Source organism: Trichoderma citrinoviride (genome assembly GCF_003025115.1).
Source record: "Trichoderma citrinoviride strain TUCIM 6016 unplaced genomic scaffold BBK36scaffold_2, whole genome shotgun sequence".
Lineage (NCBI taxonomy): Eukaryota > Fungi > Ascomycota > Sordariomycetes > Hypocreales > Hypocreaceae > Trichoderma > Trichoderma citrinoviride.
In genome coordinates, this window is record NW_020194710.1 from 80,591 (window position 1) to 104,391 (window position 23,801).

The 23,801-nt window shown below is 52.7% G+C and overlaps 7 protein-coding genes across 7 annotated transcripts; 4 read left to right on the forward strand and 3 right to left on the reverse strand.

Annotated features, from left to right (window-relative positions):
- Positions 1-1,210: 1,210 nt before the first annotated feature.
- On the forward strand, positions 1,211-3,174 carry BBK36DRAFT_1186556 (hypothetical protein; the record flags this gene model as incomplete). The annotated part of the gene is made up of 3 exons (XM_024896492.1): positions 1,211-1,295; positions 1,357-1,992; positions 2,063-3,174. The coding sequence occupies 3 exons, from the start codon at positions 1,211-1,213 to the stop codon at positions 3,172-3,174; spliced, it is 1,833 nt and encodes a 610-aa protein (XP_024752574.1).
- A 3,707-nt stretch (positions 3,175-6,881) lies between these two features.
- On the forward strand, positions 6,882-7,653 carry BBK36DRAFT_1155844 (hypothetical protein; the record flags this gene model as incomplete). Its single annotated transcript, XM_024893869.1, has 2 exons — positions 6,882-6,956; positions 7,012-7,653. The coding sequence occupies 2 exons, from the start codon at positions 6,882-6,884 to the stop codon at positions 7,651-7,653; spliced, it is 717 nt and encodes a 238-aa protein (XP_024752575.1).
- Positions 7,654-9,508: 1,855 nt separating this feature from the next.
- On the forward strand, positions 9,509-9,772 carry BBK36DRAFT_1155845 (hypothetical protein; the record flags this gene model as incomplete). Its single annotated transcript, XM_024893870.1, has 2 exons — positions 9,509-9,594; positions 9,652-9,772. The coding sequence occupies 2 exons, from the start codon at positions 9,509-9,511 to the stop codon at positions 9,770-9,772; spliced, it is 207 nt and encodes a 68-aa protein (XP_024752576.1).
- Positions 9,773-10,113: 341 nt separating this feature from the next.
- BBK36DRAFT_1165542 (acetyl-CoA synthetase-like protein) lies at positions 10,114-12,124 on the reverse strand (the record flags this gene model as incomplete). The annotated part of the gene is made up of 5 exons (XM_024894792.1): positions 10,114-10,589; positions 10,660-10,781; positions 10,848-10,942; positions 11,003-11,730; positions 11,806-12,124. The coding sequence occupies 5 exons, from the start codon at positions 12,122-12,124 to the stop codon at positions 10,114-10,116; spliced, it is 1,740 nt and encodes a 579-aa protein (XP_024752577.1).
- Positions 12,125-13,380: 1,256 nt separating this feature from the next.
- Positions 13,381-17,420, reverse strand: BBK36DRAFT_1137705 (hypothetical protein; the record flags this gene model as incomplete). The annotated part of the gene is made up of 15 exons (XM_024893188.1): positions 13,381-13,574; positions 13,638-13,714; positions 13,794-13,967; positions 14,128-14,243; positions 14,310-14,544; positions 14,583-14,595; positions 14,664-14,763; positions 14,835-14,843; positions 14,878-15,253; positions 15,310-15,724; positions 15,760-15,864; positions 15,951-15,970; positions 16,500-16,846; positions 16,895-17,179; positions 17,241-17,420. The coding sequence occupies 15 exons, from the start codon at positions 17,418-17,420 to the stop codon at positions 13,381-13,383; spliced, it is 2,646 nt and encodes an 881-aa protein (XP_024752578.1).
- A 1,252-nt stretch (positions 17,421-18,672) lies between these two features.
- Positions 18,673-19,893, reverse strand: BBK36DRAFT_1155849 (FAD/NAD(P)-binding domain-containing protein; the record flags this gene model as incomplete). Its single annotated transcript, XM_024893871.1, has 1 exon — positions 18,673-19,893. The coding sequence occupies one exon, from the start codon at positions 19,891-19,893 to the stop codon at positions 18,673-18,675; it is 1,221 nt and encodes a 406-aa protein (XP_024752579.1).
- Positions 19,894-21,705: 1,812 nt separating this feature from the next.
- On the forward strand, positions 21,706-23,591 carry BBK36DRAFT_1103254 (hypothetical protein; the record flags this gene model as incomplete). The annotated part of the gene is made up of 3 exons (XM_024889173.1): positions 21,706-22,734; positions 22,804-23,108; positions 23,171-23,591. Coding segments are annotated over 3 exons (1,755 nt in total), but the record flags the coding sequence as incomplete, so codon positions are not given.
- Between the last annotated feature and the right edge of the window lie 210 nt (positions 23,592-23,801).

Consider the following 23,801-nt stretch of genomic DNA (forward strand, 5'->3'; position numbering starts at 1 on the left):
ATGGCATGCTGTTGGTGATTTGGAGAGCTGGGATATGGTGTTGAAGTCTTTCTGCGCTGTATATATGACTTTTTGCTTGCTTTTTATCGGACCTCATGAGCTTTTCGCCCCATTTTCCTTTCTATCGCGCCTTTAGATTATTCAATATCAGTATCGGATTCAATGATGAGAGTCAACAATTGCAGCCCTGAGGATGATCGAGTTCGAGATCAAGTGGGTAGTGTCAATGGCCCCGGCAGCTCCTGTGCTATAGGATGAAACCCACTTACCGAGGAGAGCGACGCGTTGCCTTAGGAGGTCGGTGTTGTGTTGTTGCACCTTCGGCGATTTTTCTTTCCGACCTTGGCTCGTCTTGTGAAACCGAAGTCACTTGGTTTGTCGTCTTTGGGTTGAGTCGGACTGTTTTGCCGGGGCTGTCGGAATTTCTTTCTGTGTTGGATAGATATATTTTATATCTATTGTACATCGTACATGGGCTGAGAGAGCCTGCAGATAGGCTGAAGCTTTTCAAGGGGCCGCCCTCACATCACATGTGGTGGCTAGTCGTCTTCTTCAAACGAGACCGGAGAAGCCGAGAGTTTAGGAATATGACTTGCTTTCTACAAGGCCGGAGTGAAGCCAATTTTCCGCAATGATTGACTTGGACTCCGGCAATGAGTACCTCGAGGGCCATCAACTTCTTCATTGGCCTATCAGGACTCAGCTGTTTGATGACGCTGATTTGATCTGCTGATAGCACCCATACAAGCGCCAGGAGCACAGTAAACGACCCTCATATAATTGGCAGCAAATACACCTCTGAATCAACGTTTCCAGATCAGTAACTTGCGTAATCCCGACATGTCAGCTCCGAGGCTCTGACCGAGCCGTATCACTCGTTACCGTACCAGAGTGGCAGCGTCCCCAAAGCCCGCCGGGCTTTAGAGCTAGGGGAGTCTTATGTGGCGGGATGACGAGAGACGTAGCGGAAAGTAAGAGCCGATTTGGCGGGAATAAAAGTCGATCATACTTCATGATAAGTGAAAATTGGCGGTGTAGCAGGTGTGTTTGACGTAGCAGGCAAGTTGATGTGGTTGTCCAGGTACTGTTTGAGCGAAGGTATAAAGCTCTGAGGGAAGCCTTCTGTCCGTCAGTCCTCTCTCTGACCGTGGCGCAGAACATCGTCGTTGCAGACCGAGTAGCATATCAGGGCCTTCCTGAGACTGACACAATGGTTACTGCGTGGCAGCCTCCTTTCAACTATCGCAGTCGGCCTGTCGCCGTTCTCGGGGCCGGTGTCCTCGGACGTAGAATAGGTATGCATCATTGATGATATGATGACTATGGTAGAGGCCAACATTAACAACAACTCCATAGCTTGTGTATGGGCATCGACAGGATACAATGTCAAGATCCGGGACCCCAGCAAACAGCAACGTGATGAAGGCGTTGCCTACGTCGAAGAGAATGTGGCGTCATACGCCCAAAAGACTGGCAAAACACCTGGCAAAGTGATGGCGTTTGAAGACATGGAAGACGCTCTCGCAGATGCTTGGATGGTCATAGAGGCCGTGCCGGAGAAGCTTGAACTGAAGATTGACGTTTTCGCCGAACTGGATGGCCTCGCGCCTGCTGACTGCATTCTTGCAACAAACTCATCGTCTTACAAGTCTTCCGATCTGATAAGCAAAGTTTCTCCCGCTAGGAAGACTCATGTGTTGAACACACATTACTTTAGACCTCCGGAATGCATGCTGGTCGAAGTCATGACATGCGGCTACACGGCGGAGGGAATCATCCCGTTCGTGGTCGAACGGCTACGAGAAGCAGCACTAATACCGTACGTTGCAAGGAAGGAATCCACTGGCCTCATCATCAATCGCCTTTGGGCTGCGATCAAGCGCGAGATCTTGAATATTCTTGCTGAAGGGGTGTCGGTTCCGGAGGAAATCGATGCCTTGTGGAAGGAGATGTTTTCCACCGGTCGTCTATTGCCTTGCTTGACCATGGACCGTAAGTGTATCCATCGTCCGAGATCGAGAGAAGGAAAAGGAAAAGTCTTGACTGACGAGTGATTCGTTAGTGGTTGGTCTTGATACGATAGCCTACATCGAGGACCACTACATCGCAGAGCTTGGCTTGTCCCCTGAGAAGACAGTAGACTTCTTAAAGAAGTACTACTTGGATCACGGCAAATTGGGCGCCAAGTGTGACAAGGGCGGGCTCTACCCTCCTTCGAAATACAATGCAATTGCCAGCAACGGTGTCTTGAGCGAGCCCAAGCTTCTGGTCTTGGATCTTGGCCTGTCCGCTGCTGAGCCGACGATGAACTCAGGCAAGATACTGCAGTTCGGCCTGGATGGGAAGCCTCCAAAGGTGCTTGTTGACAACCAGGATTTACCGGACGGCATCGACATCGATCATCCAAGCGGTCGTATGTTTTGGACCAACATGGGCATTCCGGGAAACCCTGACGGATCTGTTTGCTCCGCCAATCTTGACGGGACAGACGTTCGCACCATTATCGCCCCTGGAACGATCAACACACCCAAGCAACTGACAGTGGAGAGTGTGAGCAAGAAGATCTACTTTTGTGATCGCGAAGGCCTTTCCGTCTTCCGCTGCAACTTTGACGGCTGCGACCTGGAGCGATTGATACAGAATGGCAGTTCTGAACACGAGGTAGACGTGCGGGATGCCACGAACTGGTGTGTTGGCATCGCTGTCTCTCCGAAGCTGGGCAAGTTTTACTGGAGCCAAAAGGGATCATCAAAGGGCAACAAGGGACGTATCTTTTGCGCCAATATCGCAATGTCACCAGGTCAGTCGGCGCAATCGAGGGATGATGTCCGCTGCCTCGCGGAGGGCCTGCCTGAACCAGTTGACCTTGAAGTGAATGAAGAGACAAACAGTCTGTATTGGACTGATCGCGGCGAGGTTCCATTCGGCAATTCTCTCAATAGGCTGCAATTGGACAAATCTGGACTCGTGGCAAAGACTGCTTCGCCGGGTGGCCATGAAGTACTGACCAGACATTTCAAGGAGGGCATTGGCTTGAAGTTGGATACCAAGAACTACCGTTTGTATGTGACTGATCTGGGTGGCCGCATCTACCAGTGTGATCTTGATGGGAAGAACAAGACTGTCATCTTTTCGGATGACTATCGAGCATTTACTGGTATTACTCTTTTGTGAGTTGCACTTTGTATATAATGCTTCCGACGGGAAATCGAATCATAGTCCATATCCTCTTTTATTCCGAGATGATCGTTTGGGACGTGATTCATTCGCAAGTGAATCGTACCTTAGTGATTTCGGCCAGCTATGAGAATCTGCAAGCTTCCGTCTTCCTATGGCATAGATAGTCGGTAGCATTCAAGCTTCTGCATACTACCTTATCGCTCACCTGGCAGTTTCGACCAGCATTGCCGGCGGTGGTATCCAGAGAGACACATCTTGCTTACACATAAGGCTTACCTACTCCATCAACTTTACTTCTGAGCTCTTGATGCTCCATCGCATCGTCCATCACCCCGGTCTAAGTCTATGCCTTCATCTTACATGTATACCGGGGTATGGCGAGATCACTGAGCCGAAGATGCTAGTTTTCTTCGTGTTAAGGACGTACACCGACGAGTCCATCTAAGTCATTATTGTTGATGAGGATCGTGGTTCTCCATCCCGAGAAGGTGGTTCCCACTTCCTGCAGTGAATGGAGTTGTGGTGGTCGTGTGACGTTGCTCGTGGTTTTTTCGGTTTACTCGATACCTACAAATTAACCCAAACTGCGGAGTTGATCAGCATATAATTGTCTTTCACTGTGATTAGTCGTTTCTCCTGGCTATTCATGTACTTTTGTTCCTCATTGAGCCGCGCATTCTTCTCGATCATAGCCCGCTAGGTAGGGCAGTACTGTTGCTGCTAGCCTTACCACCCGGTACGCCTCTGCAGACCTGTTTCGTGGCTTCGCATGGTCATTATCTGTAGCTTGGATTCATCCAACGGCATGATTTATACAAGGTGATTCATGCCAAGAGGCGGAGGCGTCCTAAAAGAATAGCCTCTGTCGATTAACCATCTCAAAGCAATGGTACGAGTCATCTCAAACTCAAATCTAACGTATGGAGGCGTGAGATTTCCGGCCTACCTCATCTTCATCGTATACGTTCGTATATACTCTCAACGCACAATCGCGCTCAAGTTCTCGGCCTGCTTCTCAACAGTAGTAGAGCTCGAACCCGACTCATCCACGGGCAATCCGCCATGGAGATTGTCCTGATGTGGCCCGATTCCTTGTGTAAGTTGTCTGTTTGAAGATATTCCAGGATTCATCGATCTGTGGTGCTTGTGATGTCCCTTTTCCGGGCCCTGGACAAGAGTGCGCTTCAGATGGACGCGGTGACCTGCCAGGACTGACGTGGCGTTGAGAGCCGCAAACACAGACCAAGAAGTAGAAGAGCCACTCATCGTCCTTTGGCTCATTGGTGAGGTACACTTGGACGACGCAAAATGAAGTGTGAGGCGGACGGTAAGCTCCTTCAGCTGAGCAATCAAAGCGACAAAAACAATATATGGGGAGATGATGCTCCTGGTGAGGGTCCGAAGGTGAGCTTCTCTGAACTCCTGGATGCGCCAGTCGGAGAGGCAGAGAACATTCCATACGCTACACCCACGGAGACTTTCAGCCTTTTAAACGAAAAAGAACATGAAAGCTAACATGAATCCAACAAAACAAGAACACGAAAGAGACCCAGAGAGGCCGAGAACCTCACTTAAAAAGAGGACATGATGTGGATTCTGGTTGGTGCGCAGGAGGCGTGACGGGAGAGTGTTGCTCCACGCGAGCAGCTGGCGGAAGTAATGCTCCGCAAAACACAAGGTCCCATGGTTGTTCAGGGTCGATTGGCCATCATCAAACGCTAGAGTGACCTCCTCCAAGACGCTCCAGAACTGAAATCCCATGTCCCGTGGGTGAGGCTTGGGAGACACACCTGACCCAGCTGAACAACCCCCACGCAGCGCACAGGTAAGCACTGGATGTCTCAGTTGTCAACCTGTCAATGCTAGACGTTGCACGGCTTCTATCTTTGACCCCAAATGGACCCAATCTCATGGCCATCTTGGCCTGTGATGAGTACGACAGCATAGCGTGATCTCTCCCCTGGAGCAGATGAAAGCCCAAGCTTAGCAACCGGGCGGCAGCCGGGTTGAGAAGCGAGCCTGACTTTTCTTTCATCGTCCCCTCGGCGCCATTGCAGAAGCCTGATGCAAGAGAATTGATATGGATGTCTGGGGTCGACCGGCGCTGTACATGTGCTATTACTCATGTTAGCTCTGAGGATCGACAGCCGGACGCTGGGCCATGATTCACGCAGGCCCCGTATTCTGTGTAGTAATAGCACCGAGCTCACTAGTATTCGAAAACAATAAATAATCATGCGTATGATTTATCAGATCCGAAACAACTAGGCCGGGGGGAATCTAGGAGGAGATGGTCCGTCTGCAACTCCATGGAGATGGCGCGTGCAGCCGCCTCGTTTGACATCAGAGCGTTGGTCCAGCGACAGCTGTCCAGCTGTTGCAGCCGGACATCACACTCCGGTGATTGAGAGTCCGCGGGATCGTCATCGCAGAGCAGCCGTCAAGGAGCGGAAAAGGAGAGAAGGATCGGCTTCCCATCATGGTGAGTCGTTGGTATGTGCTTATTCTTGAAGCCCAGCGTTGCGTGGCGCTCCGCATCGCCAGGACCGCAAATCACAGTGCAAACCCTTCAAACGGAAATGTTTCGGATAATAGCATCAATGGCCAACAAACATTGATTGCGAACGGCCAATAGACGTGATACGGAGCAACCTCCGGTGAAGTCGCTCAGCCACATGGAAGTCTAGAAGAAGTTGGCGAAGAATGGGAGGCGACTTTCCGCGCACTAGGACTAGTTCACGTCAACTTTCTCCTAGGAGATCCAATACACACACCATGGGAATAAGCAAGGCACTAGGCCGTCGGAAGCAATGCTCAGGAGCCTTCCTGCCTCGCACTTCAGGGGATGGTCCGTACCTGTGTATGAATGTTATGGCGGTGACAGACCTTTGTGATCTGTCAAGCCCATGACCCTTTTTCTTGTCCATGCTTGATCTGCAAAGAAACTTCAGAAATTTCAGATGTTTACCCACACATATTCGTAGAGTTAGATCACCATCATCTGTCAGAATGACGGCTCTAGCATCGAGCTCGTGGCTGCAGCATTGATGATATATCCGACGCTGTTGATACAAAGTCGAGTTTGCTAGGCTCGGTTTGATGAGAAGCTTTCCACAAAAACTCACAGTGAGATATAGTAGATGTCTATCTGCTCGTTATTTCTACGTCTTGATCCTTGCCGCTGTCACAACGGCAGGAGAGGGTCATGATCTGCTTCTAGAATGTGCTATGTCCACAATCGCCCCATCAATATTGATTGCAAAGCCACGCAAACACGGCACAGGAACGGAAACTTTCAGACCATCCTCCAAATCTGGGGAGAAATGGTGCCACGTCGTAGCGTCAGGGTCTTGGTCTCGATCCTAGCCGGTGGCAAGGGGAGGCGGCTTGCACGATTCATCAGAAGCTAAGGCACGAATTCTCCGGACCACAAAGGTCATTGGAACAAAGTTGGGCGAGGTTGATGGCGGCTAGGGCTACCACACTGCCTGTACATGTACGCATTGAAATCGACAGACGCCCGGCCCCTGTTTTCGGAGGACACTCCAGATCATGTTATTGGCTTGGCAACCCTGAGCTACGGTCGGCATGGGATCGTTGGTCTTTCCTTCGCCGGAGCATATTTAAGGCTGAGAAGTGAGGAGTGGACACTTTCTCCATCCAGCACATGAGAGATTTAAGTAGCGAAAGGGTTCACCACCATGTCAGTGCCCAGCTTCCTTCTCACTCGAGCCGCATCCTCGGAAGCACTACAACCAGCCTTCAAAGCCAGAAAGGTAGGTTTGTCACAGTAGCTGCTGATGCCCGCAATACATCCTCTAATCTCTGAAGGTGGCCCACGACTGGACTATACCGACCTCGACAGCGGCCGAACTCGCCGAAGACCAGGCAACACCGAACCAAGACACATATCTTACGCTACAAGCCGCCGCCGAGTTCTACATGCTGCAGCAAAATCCCCCAGTCTCAGGCATGGAGCCTCAGATGATGGATTACCCTGCTACGGCTGAGGAATACCTCTTCCCGGTCACGTCCCAAGGCGAAAGTGCTTCGTTGGACGCTTGGCTACCAAACTGCCAGCCCGAGCCATCGATGTACGAGACTGTAACGGCACAACAAGACCTCAACGTATTCCAACCCCTGTGGCCACCCGAGGCTGCTGTTTTCGGGCCACCCAACCTGGAGAGCTTCAGTACACTATCATACTCGCAAGCCCCCATTTCAGGGAACCTGGAGACTATGAAGCAGAATATAGAGCCATATCAGCTGCCATCCGGCGCCGTACCGCCACACGAAGCCACCGAACAACCGACAATAGCCCTCCCAATTCAGGCAGAATCAAAAGGAAGAAGCGAGATAGCTCAAGGACGCATCATCGATGAAGTCTTAGGCACATTGCGTCAGATGGATTACCATATTAGAGCTACCAATCGGCAACACCTGGCCGATATCAACAGCAGCCGCCTGGCTTGAGGAGTCGGAGTCTGGACCTTTTTTTTTTCTCTCCTTCATGTAGCTTTTGTTTGTATATGTTTGCAGTCTCCACTATCTTTGGTGCATATCGGAATGATGTCTAATACCACAGCGGCGGTCGATGGGCTTTTCAAGGCTACAGCGACAACGTCTACGACACTAATATTATTACTGAGACCTTCCCTTCGAATTTGGCTCTGCAAAAAGACACTTCCTATCAAGCCTCGGCGCTTGTTCTCTTCTATCATATAGACCATTGGTTCGGAACACCCCAAACACCTACATTTCAGCGATTCTGAATAAACTTGCTCCTATGGCGTTTCATGGTAGCTTCAGAAACGTTTGGCAACAGGCTGTGGAACAAAATCAGCCAAAAATACCAGTCCCAAGCTTGTCCGTGAGGTAATCAATTCAACTACGAAGCACGCCCGTGAGCGTTACATCCGTGACAGAGCTTCATCAAGACAGCTGGTAATGTCTTGATAATTCTGCTAAAATAGGGACGCACCGCTACCTTTTTTGAAGCCGCTTGCAGCGTTCTGCCGGCTCGGTTGGCTGTGGCAATAGCCAGAATCGTTGCCAGTACGGCTGTTGACCACGGTTTAAGTGGTGTGGAAGATGTTGCAGACATGCTATGGCTCGACATCAACCAAATGCCGCAATACAAAGCCACAAACCAAACGAATGGAAATAATCTTTTTTCTTTCTATTTTTCGCCATGCCTGCCTTTTTGCTCTCATCCATCTGAATTCCGCCCATGCCACCAGACGATATTTGATCCTTCCACGTCCATCTTCAAGCAGCCTCCTTTGACCATGGAAAGCCCTTGACAACCCGTGGCAGTGATCTCCATGGTACGATTGACAAAATACACAGAGTCACAATCGGGAGGCCCTCTAAGGCATGAGCCGCTATTTCCGTCTTTCAGGCAAGAAAAAGGCGTCTCATAACTAACTGCCTGCCTGGCCTGAATGCCCCGGTGTAAGTCTTTCGGTCAGCCTGGCCAAGCCCCGTTCTCACCGCGTTCGAGATCCCAAAAAGCCAGGCACCCAAGTGTGGCTGAAGACCCTAAAATATTTCCTTAGTTCCTTCCATCTTCCAATACTACTACTATATCGCAGCTTCAGGATAGAATTTCGTGCTGTCCCTTGCGGTGCAGGTAGGCTTACACCTGGTGGGCGTGATAGTTGACAAGGGGGCAGTGTCAGCCACAGCGTCATCACCCTCACGATCAGATAAGATCGTCGCTATGGTTCGTCGAATTCAAGCCTCTCAAGCATGAGGCAAGCATGAGGCAAGCACCAGGTGATATGATTTCGTGAAGCCAAAGCATCTCACCGCTATCCATCTTCCACACCGACTCCGAGATGTTTTCCGATAGCTCTGGAAACCGCAGAGACAAGCCACAAATTGACCGAATGAAGCAAGCGATGCCTGTCTTGAAACCCACTCTCACCTTATGGACAAGGAGATAGAGCAAGCAAAGCCACGCCTGCGCCGCCATCTAATGTTTCCCTTCGTACTATTTACACCTCGATTGGCACAAACAGGTCAGAGTTTTCGAGCAAAATTAATTAAACCACATCACCTGGCATCCGTCAAGTGAATACTCGCAGATTTCCCTGGGATGGGACTGGCAAGTAGGAGAGGCCTCACCCACTTCTGTGTAAAGACCATTCCAAATCGTATCGCTCTGCTAATCGCGTCAACGTCTATAAAACGACGTAAGAAAGTGGCTGTAGAGTCCGGAGAATCTCCTGCATTTGACATGTACTTGACACTCGTCTCTGACATTTCTTCCTAAAATTGTTTCCAACAAACCCGTACAAACAATCCTTCGCATTTTGTAATCACCATGTCTGGACAACCTCCCTCCAACCGGGACCCGAGGCAGGGAACAAGTGGACAATCTGCCCAGAGGCAGACTCAGGGATCATCAAAGTAAGATTCATATTCGAGCATTCAGGATGGCGCAAGTCCGCTGATGAGGAGACGCAGGTCTGGGAAAGGCTCATCTAGCTATCTCCTGGAGGAGTGGTTGTGTAGGCGCGAGAGACATGAGACGTGGGACTGGGAGAAGAAGGCGAAGCACAGAGCCGACAAGAATACCAAGCTGTAAGCGACTGCCATTTGACGAACAACAGAAAGAAAAAAAAAAAAAAACAAAAAAAAAATGGAAGAGCCATGATTCAGCTCATCGTCCCTACGGTATTTGAAGGTATGAGATGCTCATTATCATGTAATCGTATCATCATTCGAAAGACAAAGCGTCTATCTGACAAAATTGTAGTTAAACAGCACATATTGTGAACCGCCAAATACGCCATCGAAAACATAACTTACAACATCTGGCAGACGGCTGCGCTGCGATATACCACATCCATTTGAGCCCCAACCATGGCTGGACCATGACTATGCCACCCTCCCCCTCCCCCTTTCTCACTCGATTTATCTTCACATTCACGCCTCGGCCTTGAAGTCAGCCCGCTGCAGGCCCTGCCAGTCCCAGGGCTTCGTGTCTGCCTCCTCCGGCGAAGGCATGCTCCCCCAGTACTCCACCCCCGGCACCTCATTCTCCGCGGACCACGACTCGTCCACGCCGAAGCACGCCTTGATAATTTGCTTCTTGATAGGCTTTTGCGACACCGTCTGCGGCATCTCCTCGCCCGGCTCCAAAACCTTGACTAGCACGGGTAGCATCCACTTGGGCAGCGTTTGGTTCATGTCGCTCCGCAGCCGGGCGAGGTCGATCCTGTGCGCGCTGTTTCGGCTTTGTAGTTCTTCCTGGTTGCGGGTGAGGCGGATGACGGCGGCGCAGATTTGTTTGGCTTCGTGATCGGGGACGCCGAGGACGCAGGCTTCGGTTACGTAGGGGAGAGCTGTAAGTGCAACCTCGACCTGGACGCTTGGTATGCGGTAGTGGCGGAACAGGATGTCTGGAGATGCTGATTAGTCCCAGGAATCACGAGACATGGCAAGAGGGAACGAAAAAGAGGGAGAGCTTACAGTCAGAGTTGGCGCGGCCTGAGAAAATGTATTCCCCGTCCCTGAGCTGGGCGAAATCCCCCGTCTTGAAATACCCCTCGTCATCGAAAGCGGCTTTTGTCATTTGTTCATCACCGATATAACTTTGAGAGCGTTGTTAGCAGATTTTCCAGTCATTAGTTGTTTGTTTGACTTCGAGAGATACTCACTGCGTCAGCATAAACGGGCTCTTGACGCAAATCTCGCCATGATCGCCTGCCGTCAGCTTGACCTTGATGCCCGGGAATGCCACACCGATTGCGTCCTATACAGCCCAATATGTTAGCTCTTTGAACCTACTCCAATGTTATGATGAAACGCATACCGAACGTTCTGTGCCATCAAGGATCTTGAATGTCGCAAGCCCTCCAACTTCGGTCGACCCATACACATTGTTAAACACCAACCCGGTCCTGCTCTTCCAAAACCTCAACACCGAAGGTGACACCATAGCTCCAGCACAGTGAATCACACCAATGTTCTTGAATGCCTTGACATACTCCTCCTGCTCATCCTCCCTCTGCGCCTCCAGCCACTCCTTCATCTCGCGCAGGACTCCAGGCGTGAATCCCGTGCCGGTAATGCGGTTGTCCCGAAGCACTTTCCAGATGTTCTCCACGCCAGCTCTCTCCCGCAGGATGTGAAGCTGCTTGCCCGTGAGCATGGGCTCGATCAGGCTGATGGCGCCTCCCAACCAATGCGGCGGACGGAAGCAAACAGTCTGGCAGTTTGCAGGGGCGTCCGGCTGGAAGACGATGCAGATTCGAGGCAAGACGGCGCCCTTTGGAGGCCCCGTTGTGCCAGATGTGAAAATGACCAGTCCAGGACCCCGAGGATCCATGGTAAGCGTCTCATCAATGGTGACATCGATCTCGTTTACCGGCTCGGCATCGCATGAGATAGGTATTGATACGATCGCCTTGGAGTCAGGCGCGCCGCTGGTGATGGATGCTATGCGTTCGGCTTTCTCGTAACAGTCTCGTCCGGCGAGGATGCATAGAGCTTTGGAGCTGTCGACAAAATATCGGGCCTCTTCGGGCAGGATGCCAGAGCCTGGAGAACGTCATGAAGTAATTAGCCTGATACCCCTTCGCAACAATGATCCTGAAGAGGAAAAGAAGTACGCACCAAATGGAATAGGCGCTCCCCCAAGTACTCGAACCGCAAAGAATGCAACGATAAACTCATAGCCGCTCCTTGTCAGCACAGCGACATACGGCGCCTCGTCCTTCAGAACGCCTCGCTCGGTGAATGCAGATTTGGGCAATTGCTGGCGCACGAGGTCCCGCATGCGCAGGATGTCGGCGATGAGCTCCTCCAGGCTCTTCTCGAAGCCAAAGTGGTCGTGGATAAAGGCCCGCTGGTTGGCGCATCGCTTTGCCGAGCGGAGGAACTGGACGAGGAGGAGGTCGTTGGGGAACCTTTCCCGTGCAGAGCCGACGGCCATGGTTGTGGATGGTGCTGGAGAATTATGAATAGTATTAGGTATATAGGTATGTCAGTACGGATATATGGATGTGCGAGATGGTGTATGTATGTGCGGCGGTTTGATATACGTGAGGGATGAGGGGTGGTTGATATCGTCAACCAGATGCAAGAGAGAGCGTGTCTGTGACGACACCGGTCAATGCCTCACTTATATCATGCAACAGCTCTCCTCCACATCGTGATCAAGGAGACAGCCATCCAACTTCTTACAACACATCGTCTCCCTCCTATCGATCCCAATTCGCCCACACTAAACACCAGACACCAACGACAAACGTCAGTAACAAAAGCACTCGTCAAAAAACCCTCCGAAAAGGCGAAAGACAGAAGAGATAAAAAGAAGCAGGGCCATCGGACAACGGAGAGCGACCGAAGGGGTGTTTGTTTGCTTTCTCGCTTCCTCCCCTAGTCCTTGCACCAATGCAGATGCAATGCAACAACCGGCAGGCATCTCGCGTGTTGAGCTCGCGGTTTGCTTGACTCGTCGACAGGGATTCGATGATTTGGGGACCGCCGGCGGCTCGTGTCCGCTCGGTCTTAGCGAATTGTTGTCGATTTGGCTTGTGCAACCGTGGCAGCCCCGACTTTCGGAATGTCTCGGTCCTGAGGTGAATCTGTCTTCTCCGCAAATTGGGTTGATCGCCGTCACTCTAATTCTGAATCATCCATCTCTAGCAAGAACAACTAGTACTCCGTAGACTCAGCTCTGATAGCACATATCTACTACGTAGTCAATCATGTCTCAAACAAACCATCCAGCCCAACAGCGTGGCTTCAGGAAGAGATAGAGCTTCGGAGCCCTTCCAACCGCTTAGAAGCTCGCCTGGGGTGCCTCGGCCCCGTCTCGAATGCGGAACCGCTGCTCGTCCCCGCATCTCGTCGCATGGAACCAAAGAAAAGCCAGAGGCAAGACATCCGAAGCCCCTGTTGCATGTCCGAAACGTGTGGACGAGCCCAGCTGAGCGCCTCGCAAACGTGCCAAAAGAACCCACATGCCGCCCTCTATCGCATCGCACAGCATCTCTGCAGACCCGTGCGTCTCCTGGCCCATCAGCCGGTAGCACGAGAGATGATATCTATCACTTTATTATTACCAATAAGAGGGCAGTTGTACGACCGGCGTCTGTAACGTAACCCAAGACACATAGCACGTTATTCTCTGTCTCGCCTCTCGCCTACTCTCCCTCCTCGCGTCCTTCCTCGTCTAAGCCCTCGTCACTCGGGCTCGTAACCCTGCGGAAACGCCAAGCGCCCAGCAGCAACCGACGACCGCCATTCCGCTCGTGCAAACGCCGCCTTGACCAGCTGAAGAAGCATCATATCGCTTCCGCGAGGCCCGATGATGGAGCCGCTAAACGGCCGGTCCTCGCCCCGGTCGGTGACCCGTGAATAGTAGCGAGTCTGTGCGACTGGTTTTGTTCAATCAGCGACATGAGCACAAACAGGGGAGAAGGGGAGACAAATCAGCTCACAGGGGACAACGAGATGCGGCAGGCCTAAAAGAGGAGCGAGTGCTTCGGGCTTGAGGCCTTCGATGACGCTGGGTGGTCTGGGTCATTGTTAGCTGCATGCGCTCGATCCTGCAAGTAATATAAACAACAGTATGCCAGACGGAGGTTATAACACACGGTGGCAGGTCATCGCGATAATGCACTGTAGTCTGGGGCCCAAAGGGTACAATGACGATGGTTTCCGAGTCTCCAACTATCGGCATGATGCTCTCGTTAAACCATCGTCTAAAGCCTTCAATCCGCAGGCGGTCGTGGTCGTGGTCTTGCTTGGTCTCACTCTCGCCGATGCCCCTAACAACCCCGTGCAGCCGCCGAACATTAGCATCGTGTTGTCTGCCCGCGTAGGAACTCACCGCTGACCGAATCCTTGCATGACTAGCTTCAAGGATAACAGCAGTTATGCCTCTTTCGGTCTCGAGGCTCTGCAGAGAATATCTGGGATTATGCTTACCATCGAAACCGGGGCGTTGCCTCAATATACGGCTGCCGACCAAACTTGTCTTTGTAGTGATTACGAAAATCTCCATACTGGTGATAGAAGTCGTAGCAGAATGAGCTAAAGGGCGCCTGCATTATGAATCAGCACGTCGCAGCAAACTGTCAGAAGTGGTGTTGTGCGTGTATTTTACACACCTCCTTCATATACTCTTCGAGACTCTGCTTCGTGTTGTTGGGCGGGTTGGCATCCCAAGTCTCCGATAAGCGCACCCTGTCAGCCTTGATTCCGAGGAATTTCTCCAGCACGGCGACAAACTTGTGATCAAGAGACTGATCATCTTCAGAAGGAGGAGCATAATCCAAAAGGTAGATGATGCGCTTGGGAAAGGGCACGTCGTCGCTGGACGTGTTAATAGTGACTTGGGCCATGCTGAGCAAATCGTGTAAGTTGCGGCTCAACAAGCCAACCGCAGCATAATTCCTGCAGCCATCATATAAATCAGATTAGTCCGTGCAAGTAACAAAGAACCTTTGTTCTGGATGACTTACTCCGAATCAGTTGTCCATCCTGACTGAGATGCAGCGCTGGGCGAGGCTCTGATGGAGTAAACACCATGCCGACGCCCTTGCTCACGAGCTCCCTCAAAAGCTAAACACAGACGCGTCAAATATCAGCATCATCACACTGTATGTCATGCACAATCCTTCCATAGCACTCACCATCTGCTGCTACAGCATGTTCCATCCATTCATAACCGCTCACACTCGCTCCAGCTCCAGCTGCGCTTCCGCCAGATTCTTGATACCCGTCGCCTCTCGGATTCCACGGAGCCTCTGCATCCACCCATTCCCTGCCAGAGTCTAGCTGCGACGACTTTGTCTTGCCCACAATAATGGCGCCCATGTCGATGAGTCTCTGCGCAAACTCTGCCGTCTCCGACTCCTCAGCGCCGTACAGCTGAGTCCAAGCTCGACTCGACATGGTCGTCTGGACGCCTTTCAGCGATATGGCATCCGTGATGGAAATGCGGACTCCAGACAAAGGCTTGCGAATAGACGGCGCGGGGTGATAAAGTCGTGACGGCACGGCAATGGACTTGTGTGAGCCATTGTCGGAGAGAGCCGAAAGCGCTTCAAACCTGCACCCCGCATCAGACATCTTCCCTGCATCCCCGGCCGGCTTATCATGACTTACCCATCGTCAGAACCGTTGATGCTGTTGGGAATAACTCCAAAGGTAAACGCATCCAGTACATCGTCATACAGTCTCCACGCCTGGTAAAGATTTGGCCCATGCAAGAAATACGGCCCCGAAGGTAAGTCTTCAAACGCAGCAGCCCGAGCTTCGTCTTCCGCACCTGTTGACCGCAAAGTAAGGACCGATCTGCCGAGGGAGTCCAGATGCCGGTTGAGGCCGATGGCGTGCTGCTCCTTCTCAGGCTTCTCTACCAGGACGCTGCCGAAGTCTGGCTGGAAGACGTCGTCCACGGTAGCAAATAGATCGAGGATGCCGTCTAGATCGCTGTTGATTTCCCTTGTGGTGAGGAGAGTGATGGGAATAAGCGCGTCGGGATTGATGGTCTCCTCGATTGTGCCCTGAAAAGGATTAACTGACGAGTTTCGCTATTGGGTAATCGAATTTTACCAGCTTCTGCGGATGCAGCAGATACTGAGAGCCCGCTATCACGACGGTGAAGAGGTTCTTCATATTGATGCCTGGGGTCGAAGATGGCGGATTGGGCCTCGAAAACTGGGAATGGGCAAAATCCGGGAGCTGCTTCTGCAGCAAGCCCCGCGCCCAGCCCAGATATGTATTCATCCTCCTCTCTTACTTACAGTCCCAAAAGTGATCTAAACTCGTGTTGATCGAGATTGTGGGATGAAAACAATCACGGTGAGATGAACAAGAGACACGGAACACACGTTAGCCATGTCCCTATATGGGTATGGGTGTCTCACTGTGAGTGCCATGATTGGCTGTTTGCGCTAGGATTCCAGTGCGTCTCGCACTGTGAAGAGTAGTTGGGATCGGACAACGTGAGATATCAGATCTCTTCTCAGCAAAGGTTTGCTAGGGGTACAGTTGTCTTTAGATCAGTTATCTTCGACAATATTGGTTACGTCTGGAAGGAAATGGTGTAAATATCCATTTGATATGTATCCGGACTCAACCCGTGTCTCCTATGTTCATGGGAGTAGACTAAAAAGCGATCAGATCTGAGCTGTAACGAATGTCAACAACCCAAAAGACCATGCAGTTGCCAAGTTCCTGGGTGCCTTCAATAAGCCAGCTCTCCCGTGTGATTAACCAAAAGCTTCTTCCCCTCCACAATCTCCTTCTCCCTCCTCATCAGCTCCTCCACCGACCAGTTCGCAGTCACATACCTCCCATTCAGAAACGCCGCCTCCTTCGTCGTCAGCCAAACCGCCATCCCGCCCGCCAGCTCCGGCGTGTCCTTGGAAAATCGCACCAGCCACTCGGAGGTGATGTCCGTCAGGATTGTCCCAGGATGAAGACTGATGGCTCGGACGTTGGGGTTCTCGGCGGCAATGTATCCCGACAGATGCGTCAGCGCCAGCTTCGACAGGCTGTAGCTGGCCTTTCCGGGAATCACGACGAAGCCCACGGCGGACGTGACATTGATGACGGTGGCCGGCTTGGTGGTGCCCACCAGGTTCAGGAATTCGTGCACCATGAGGAGAGGGCCCTTTAGGTTGACCTCCTTGATTGACTATTAGCTTTTGCCGATGTGTTAACTTGGGAAGTGAGCATGACTTACTATGCCATTCCAAACGTTGGCCATTGATGCAGACCTCAAGGGCTTGCCCTCGTTCGTCGTGCCCGCATTGTTCACCAAAACATCCGCAGTTCCGAAAACTTCCAGGATCTTGTCAAATACCGCCTTGACGGACGTTTCATCCTTGACGTCGCACGCGATAGGCAGGAACTGGGTCTTTGGAAACTCCTTTGACAGTTCTTCGGCTGCTTCCTGCAGCTGCTTGAAGCTGCGGGCAACAAGGACAATTGCTCTCGCTTCCGCCGTTGCAAACGATCGTACAAATCCCTTAGTGACAGAAAAGCGATTAGTAACTCATTTTATGTAAAGGCATCGTCCTTATGTACACCTTTCTCCCGATCCCTTTGCTGGCGCCGGTGACAATCACAATCTTGCCGTCCTGCGACAGGGCGGCGTTTGAGGGATCGATGGCGGGATAAACGTCCTGGTAGAGCTCCTTGGTGAAAGCTTGAGATTTGATGACGTAGTCATCGGGAAGCCCTTTAAGGGGATCTGAACCAATGGCCATTGTTCTTAGAGAGGCAAGTATCTTCTCTTTTCGTCCTCTGACTCTGACGATTAGTCCTTTCTTCCCGACCAAGACTTGGAGGATTAACAGATAGTCCCATACCTAAACTGCCAATTGATCACAGTATATCACACTGATTCCAAGCTTCCAAAAGTGGCTCTGCAACTTTTGAGCGAAATAAGGGTTGCAGACAATTGTATTCTCCTCTTGGAAAGACGAGGGACGACTCCAATTTATAGAAGTTGTATGCCAACTCAGCCGAGGAGCAAGGGCACATATATTACCCAACCGAGTTTGTGCAACACGTTTATTGTGCGTAATTGGAACCTGTTTGCGCATATTATTCGTCTATTTAGTTACTGGATTGGGAATATGAACCGTGATGCCGTGGTTGGATCTGAACAATATGGGCATACCATGTTTGAGATATCGCCGCAAAAGCCCGAAAAGTCCGCCCAAAGCCGCAGTAACTGCTCCGTTCGTGAAGCTTCTATTCGAATCGCACTTTGCTAGTTTACCATGGTGAAAAGTCCCAGATACCTATCTGACCCATGATGAGACCCAACAGCGTCGATCTTGGATACCAGATATGAAGTGGAAAACAAGATGTTTTCGAGCGCCTAGATCGGTTATTAAAGATCTCCTGAATGAACCTTGGCCTCGTAAGCTGCAGAAATGGGTGGCAAACGGAGACTTAACCTCAAGATTTAAAGCAAGCACAAATAACTAGCCTCTGCAGTAAGACACTAATCATCGTATTATCATGTTATTCCCTTCCACGTCGGAAGAGTATGAAAGAAGGGAGCCATGCTGGACTTTTCATAATTGGATCAACACCACGGAAGAGGAGCTGACACTGTCACTAACTGGCGGCACACTTCACAAACGCCCGTCACACGCTTCTCCTACACTTGGATGGCGCTTACCTAATCACTACTACACGACTGACAAGAATAGAGCAGTCATCACAAGGGGCACATCAGTTCGTCCGATCTCTACCGTAGTCTATTCTCTATGCAGTCTACTTTGACGAACAGGCAGGCTATGTGAGTTGAGTTTATCAGGGAGTCCAACCACCATCTCCTCCTCCTCGTACATCTCCTGACTCTATTGTCTATACAAAAACAACAGACTCGCTATCTGTCTAACCATGCTCCAAGTAAAGCCCACAACATCAAATCACATTGTCCGAACACTATCACTTCCTCAAATCCCACAAACAGGTCCTTTGATTCTCAACAAGGGTGTCTTTTCAAAGAACTGAGACCGTGTTCAGCGCAGGATCAGCCGCCGCAAATGCCTCCTCGGCAATCGCCTTGGGAGGATAGATCACGCAGCTGTTGATCCAACCTTTGATCTCCTTCGCAGGCCCGCCGGACTTGAAGACCTGTCGATCCCATCCGAGGCACACGACGGCGCCCCAGCCGCCCAGGTCCAGACACGTCCCGTACGACGGCTGCGTGTACGGCTGCCTCTGGATCCCGAGCAGATCGGCGGCAGCGTTGTGCCCAGCGGACCGGCCCAGCGGGATGGCGTGCTGGCACGACATGAGCGTGTGGTTGCCCTCGTGGTCAGTTTGCGCACACGCTGCGTCTCCGGTGGCGAAGACGTCGGGGGTTGACGGAACACGAAGGTCAGAGTCGACCATCAGCCTCCCTTGCTTGTCCTTGTCTCCTGGGATCTGCTTCGTCAAGGGCGTGGCCTCGACGCCCGCTGTCCAAACGACGGTCATGGCGTCAATCCGCGCTCCGGAGGCCGTCACCACGCCACCCTTGTCGATGGATGCCACCCCATCGCCTAACTTAGTCTCAACCTCGAGATCGGTCAGGGCCTGCGCAATGACCGGACGAGGGCCTTCGCCCAGATCCGGGCCAATGACGTCCGCTTTCTCGACGACAACAACCTTCACCTTCTCGGTCATCCCTAGGATAGCTCGTAAGCGCCGGGGAAGTTCCGTGGCCAGCTCGATGCCCGTGAAACCGCCGCCGCAAACAACAACTGTGTTCCTCGCCGGGCTCGAGGGTAGCGCCTTGAGACGCTTCAGATGGGCCTCAAGGTCGGCCGCTTCAGCGATTGTATCAATATTGAAGGCGTGCTCACGCAGACCCGGAATATTGGGCTTTACGAGTCGGCTGCCTGCCGCCAGCACAAGGCGGTCGTAAGAGAGGTTCGTTCTCTCGCCAGTGGGTTCAACAACCTCTACTTGCTTGTCGGCGGTACGAATTACGTCCACGATGCCACGCTTGAATCCAACTCCCGTAGCGTTCAAAAGTTCGCTCAGCGGAGCGGCCATGCCAGCAGCGTTGGCCTCGTAGAGGCGTGGCCTAGTGACCAGCTTAGGCTCAGGAGCAACCATGACGACCTCAAAGCCGCTGCCCTGTTGGTCCTTGTGCTGTTCAATGAGACGTCTGGCGGCTAGAGCACTGTAGAGGCCCGAGAAACCAGAGCCAACGATGACGATCCGCTGAGCCATGGTGAGAGGGTTGTTGTTCGTGGTGGTGATGCTGAGGCTGCTGAAGGAACGAGATGAGAGGATTCTTTGTCTAGTAATGTTGAGAGGTGCCAACATTGATTGCTTGACTGCTTCTGTTGATTTTCCTTTTTGTTATGCCGAGAAAGACAAAACACAACAACATCCAACTTGGCCCCTTTTATAGACAATCTCGTCGAAACCAAGCCCACTCAACATGAATCAATTCAATGCAATGCCATCAACCTCAATCACATCATGCGACTACAATTGCCATAACGGCGTTGCGCGTCGAAAAGCCGTCGCCATGCTGAACCTCTCCCGAAGTCTCAAAACGAATACCCGGGTGGCCATTTCACGATGGGGCATGTCAATGGTTTGATTTCAGCTGGTCTGGTCCTACACTAGTCATGAGTCTCCAAGCAGAAAACGAACCAGAGAGAAGACAAATTGACTGATTCGTCATACGCGTAGAGAAGGAGAAGGGTCGTGCAACTCCCTCGGTTCGGCCACGACTGTCCCTGAAACTCGGAGTTTCGTGGGATTCCGAACTCCCACTCCCAAGCCTGGGGATCGCCACTAGGAGCAGTCCGAGTTGTGCCCAGTTGAAAGATTTGATACAAGGATAAGGATAGCGTAGCCGGTATAGTAGAGTCCGAGAGCCGGACGTCGCCGCAAGTGGAAGAGCCATATACTACCTTGTATAGAGGGTATGGTGAGAAGTGAGAAGGACTCGCATACATGTAGTCAGGGGGTGAGTCGATTCTACCCCTACGCAAGTAAGACAATACAACCACAAGGAAGGTAAGGTAATGATTAATCTCACGGAGAAACAGCTTGCTGAGATACAGATACGAGGCCGAGCAAATGACTTTGACGAGGGGAATGTGACTCCCTCTTCCTAATTTAGCATATGGCTTGCTCGCCCATGGGTCTTATCCAGGTCTCCGAATAGACGAGCCCGCCCTATCCTGCTCATTTCTGCCACTGACCAAGGTCAAAAGCTAGGATGGTCTAAGCACTAAGCTGTAGAAGAGAGATGAAAAGAAGCTTTCAAACGAGTTTTGAACCTAGTTTTCTCTATCTCGCCCCGAGTTTCTTGTTTAGTATACCCTGGCTTGCGTTGTCTCAGAACCTCCGTACAGTGTCAAAGAGACCCCAGAATTGCCCGCTACGTATTACAGCCCCGTATCATCGAGGGGAGCAAGCAAAAGGACCAGAATAGACAGCAAAGTCGGATCATTCACATTTATCCTTCCAATCAATCTTTGAAAAGGCCCCCATTCCCACTGCTGACAGTTTGAGGCAAATTATCCACAAATAGATGTGTCTTTTATGAGGCGAAAGCATGCGGCTCAGAATTTTGCATCTCCGGGATGGCTGCCAGAAGCCTCGTTCGAGCCCGGGTAACCGATCTTGTGGCGGTTAGCCGGATCGGATACCCGCGGGGTCCCAACCGGTATACAACCCGCTTGGCCCCGGAGCCTGCGCTTCACCAGCTCACCCAATCGACCCTCTCTCTCGAGGACCCTGGGAGCTCTCTGGCAACTCACCTCGACTCTTGTTTCCCGCGGTGCTACTTGACTGTCACGAATCGTTGTCCGCACCAGTGTCTTTGGATGATAGGATATCCCCGCCCAGGCCAATAGTCAGGGACGATCCAAGGGGGGGGAACTCTGCCTTTGCCTTACACAGAGAAACCCGCAACAAGACAAGCGTGTAGTTCCCATTATACGCGGACATCACATCACAAACGTCTCAAGACAGACCATTCCCATGGATCCGGATGCAGACCTCGGCACCGGCAAGCCTGCTGGCTCCCCCAAGCCAACCACAGGCACCCGCGTGTCGCTGGCCTGTCTGCCCTGTCGAACTCGCCACGTCCGCTGTGACGCGAAGAAGCCGCGCTGCAACCGCTGCTGCGAGGAGGACAAGGAGTGCAGCTACGCAAAGTCGCGGCGAGGCGGCCTGGACAGAGCCGCGCTGGCCGCCCGCAGGAATCAAGCTGCTGCACTGGCCGCTGCGAAGAACAACGGCAGTAGCAGCAGCAGCAACGCCAACAGCAGCGGCGGCGGCCAGCTCTCGCCCGCCCGGAGCAACGACGGCAACGGGAGCAGCAACACCATGTGCGGGCTGACCTCCGGCTTCCCCCCGGCGCATCGCCCGCCGCCGCCGCAGCCGGCCATTGACCCGAGCCTGTACACGCCGCCGGACGATGCCTGGTCGGTGTGCAGCGCCATCATGCCGTCGTCGAATCTGCAGTCCGTGGACATCTCCAGTGACGCCTTCATCGACGTCTACTACAACTGCTTCCACCGCTACCACCCCTGCGCGCCGCCTCGCCGGTTCCTGGAGCGCTACCTGCAGGATCCTATCCGGCAGGACGAGCTGCGGCCGCTCGTCTGCGTGATGCGCTTCGTCGGCAGCATCTACCTGAGCAGCCACCAGCATTCCCTGCGGCCAAAGTGCCACGAGCTGGAGGAGCTTGCCGCCTCCGCCATCGCCCGGGCGCCCTCAACCTCGACGGCGCTCAACTTCTTCATGGTGCCGTGCCACACCATCTTCTCGGCCTGCATGTACTGGCGCGGCAACACGGCCAGGTCGCGGCGCCACATGGACACGGCCATCCAGCTCGCGCTCGACTATGGCATGCACCGGTCCGAGTTTGCCGTCGATCACGGAGACGGGGATCCGGTGCTGGAGGAGTGCTGGCGGCGCGTGTGGTGGCAGGTGTTCATCATCGATGCGTACTACGCTGCCATCAGGCGGAATGCCGACTTTCCTACGTATCACGTTGATGCGACGACGGATCTTCCATGTGAGGAGGACGAGTATGAGCGAGGGGTAAGACTGATGCCCCCTTTCATTGAAATTGAAAGATGTTCCATCTCATTGCTGACAACGCCCTCATAGGAAATTCCTCGTCCCAAGACACTAGACGAGTTCAACTCGCGCGAGTTCAGCCCCGAAGACACAGTCTTCTCGTCCTTTGCCTACTTGATAGGTGGCGTCCGTGGCATGGCATCAGCCATGGCTAGAGTTCTCGCCTTGCCGGCCAATGCCTCTGACTCAGGAGGACCCTCGCCCAGGGTGCTCGAGTCCGTCGACTCCATCATCGAGGGGTGGCTGCTCCTTTTGCCAGAGTCAAAACGGGACATTTTCTCTGCCGATGGCTCGGTCGATGAACTGATATTCCAAGCCATGATGGCTCTTCACGCGTAAGCCTCCCCCTTACTTTGTCTATACTTGCTCAACTCACAACTAACGCGAACACCCGCAGCACAACGGTTGGCCTGCACCGGCCCTTCTCCAACTGCTCCTTCGACGCCCTGGAATGCATCTCCAGCTGCTCCCATCCCCCGCCCACAGGCGCCCACCCCGACGCGAACGCCGAGTTCCGCCTCGTCCACACCGTCAAGTGCATCCGCGCCGCCGAGGCCCAGATCGGCCTCCTCGCCCTGCCCACCAAGCCCTGCAGCCACACGCCGTTCGTCGTCTGCATGCTCACCACCGGCACGCTCTCCCTGCTCGCCGCCTGCCGGTACACGCTGCGCGGCCAGGAGCTCGCCGTCGCGCGCGACCAGATCCGCATGAGCATCGGCTGCCACAAGGCCATGGCCGCCGTCTGGTCCCAGGCCGGGAGCAACCTGCACGAGGTCCAGGCCATTGCGCGGGAGGTCCTGGGCTTGCCTATGGGGAGCGGCGGCGGCGGCAGCGGCAGCAAGCAGGTCAAGACGCCGATGCAGCAGCATGTTCCGCCGAGCCCGGGGCCGCCGTCGATTTCGGGGCCCGACTTGAGCAGCGATTCTCTCAGCCCTTTTCCGCTGGATAATCTGCAGACGTACTGGAACATGGGCTCCGTGCAGCCCGATTTGTCATTTCAATGGTGGACAGGCAGTGACAGCCATGTA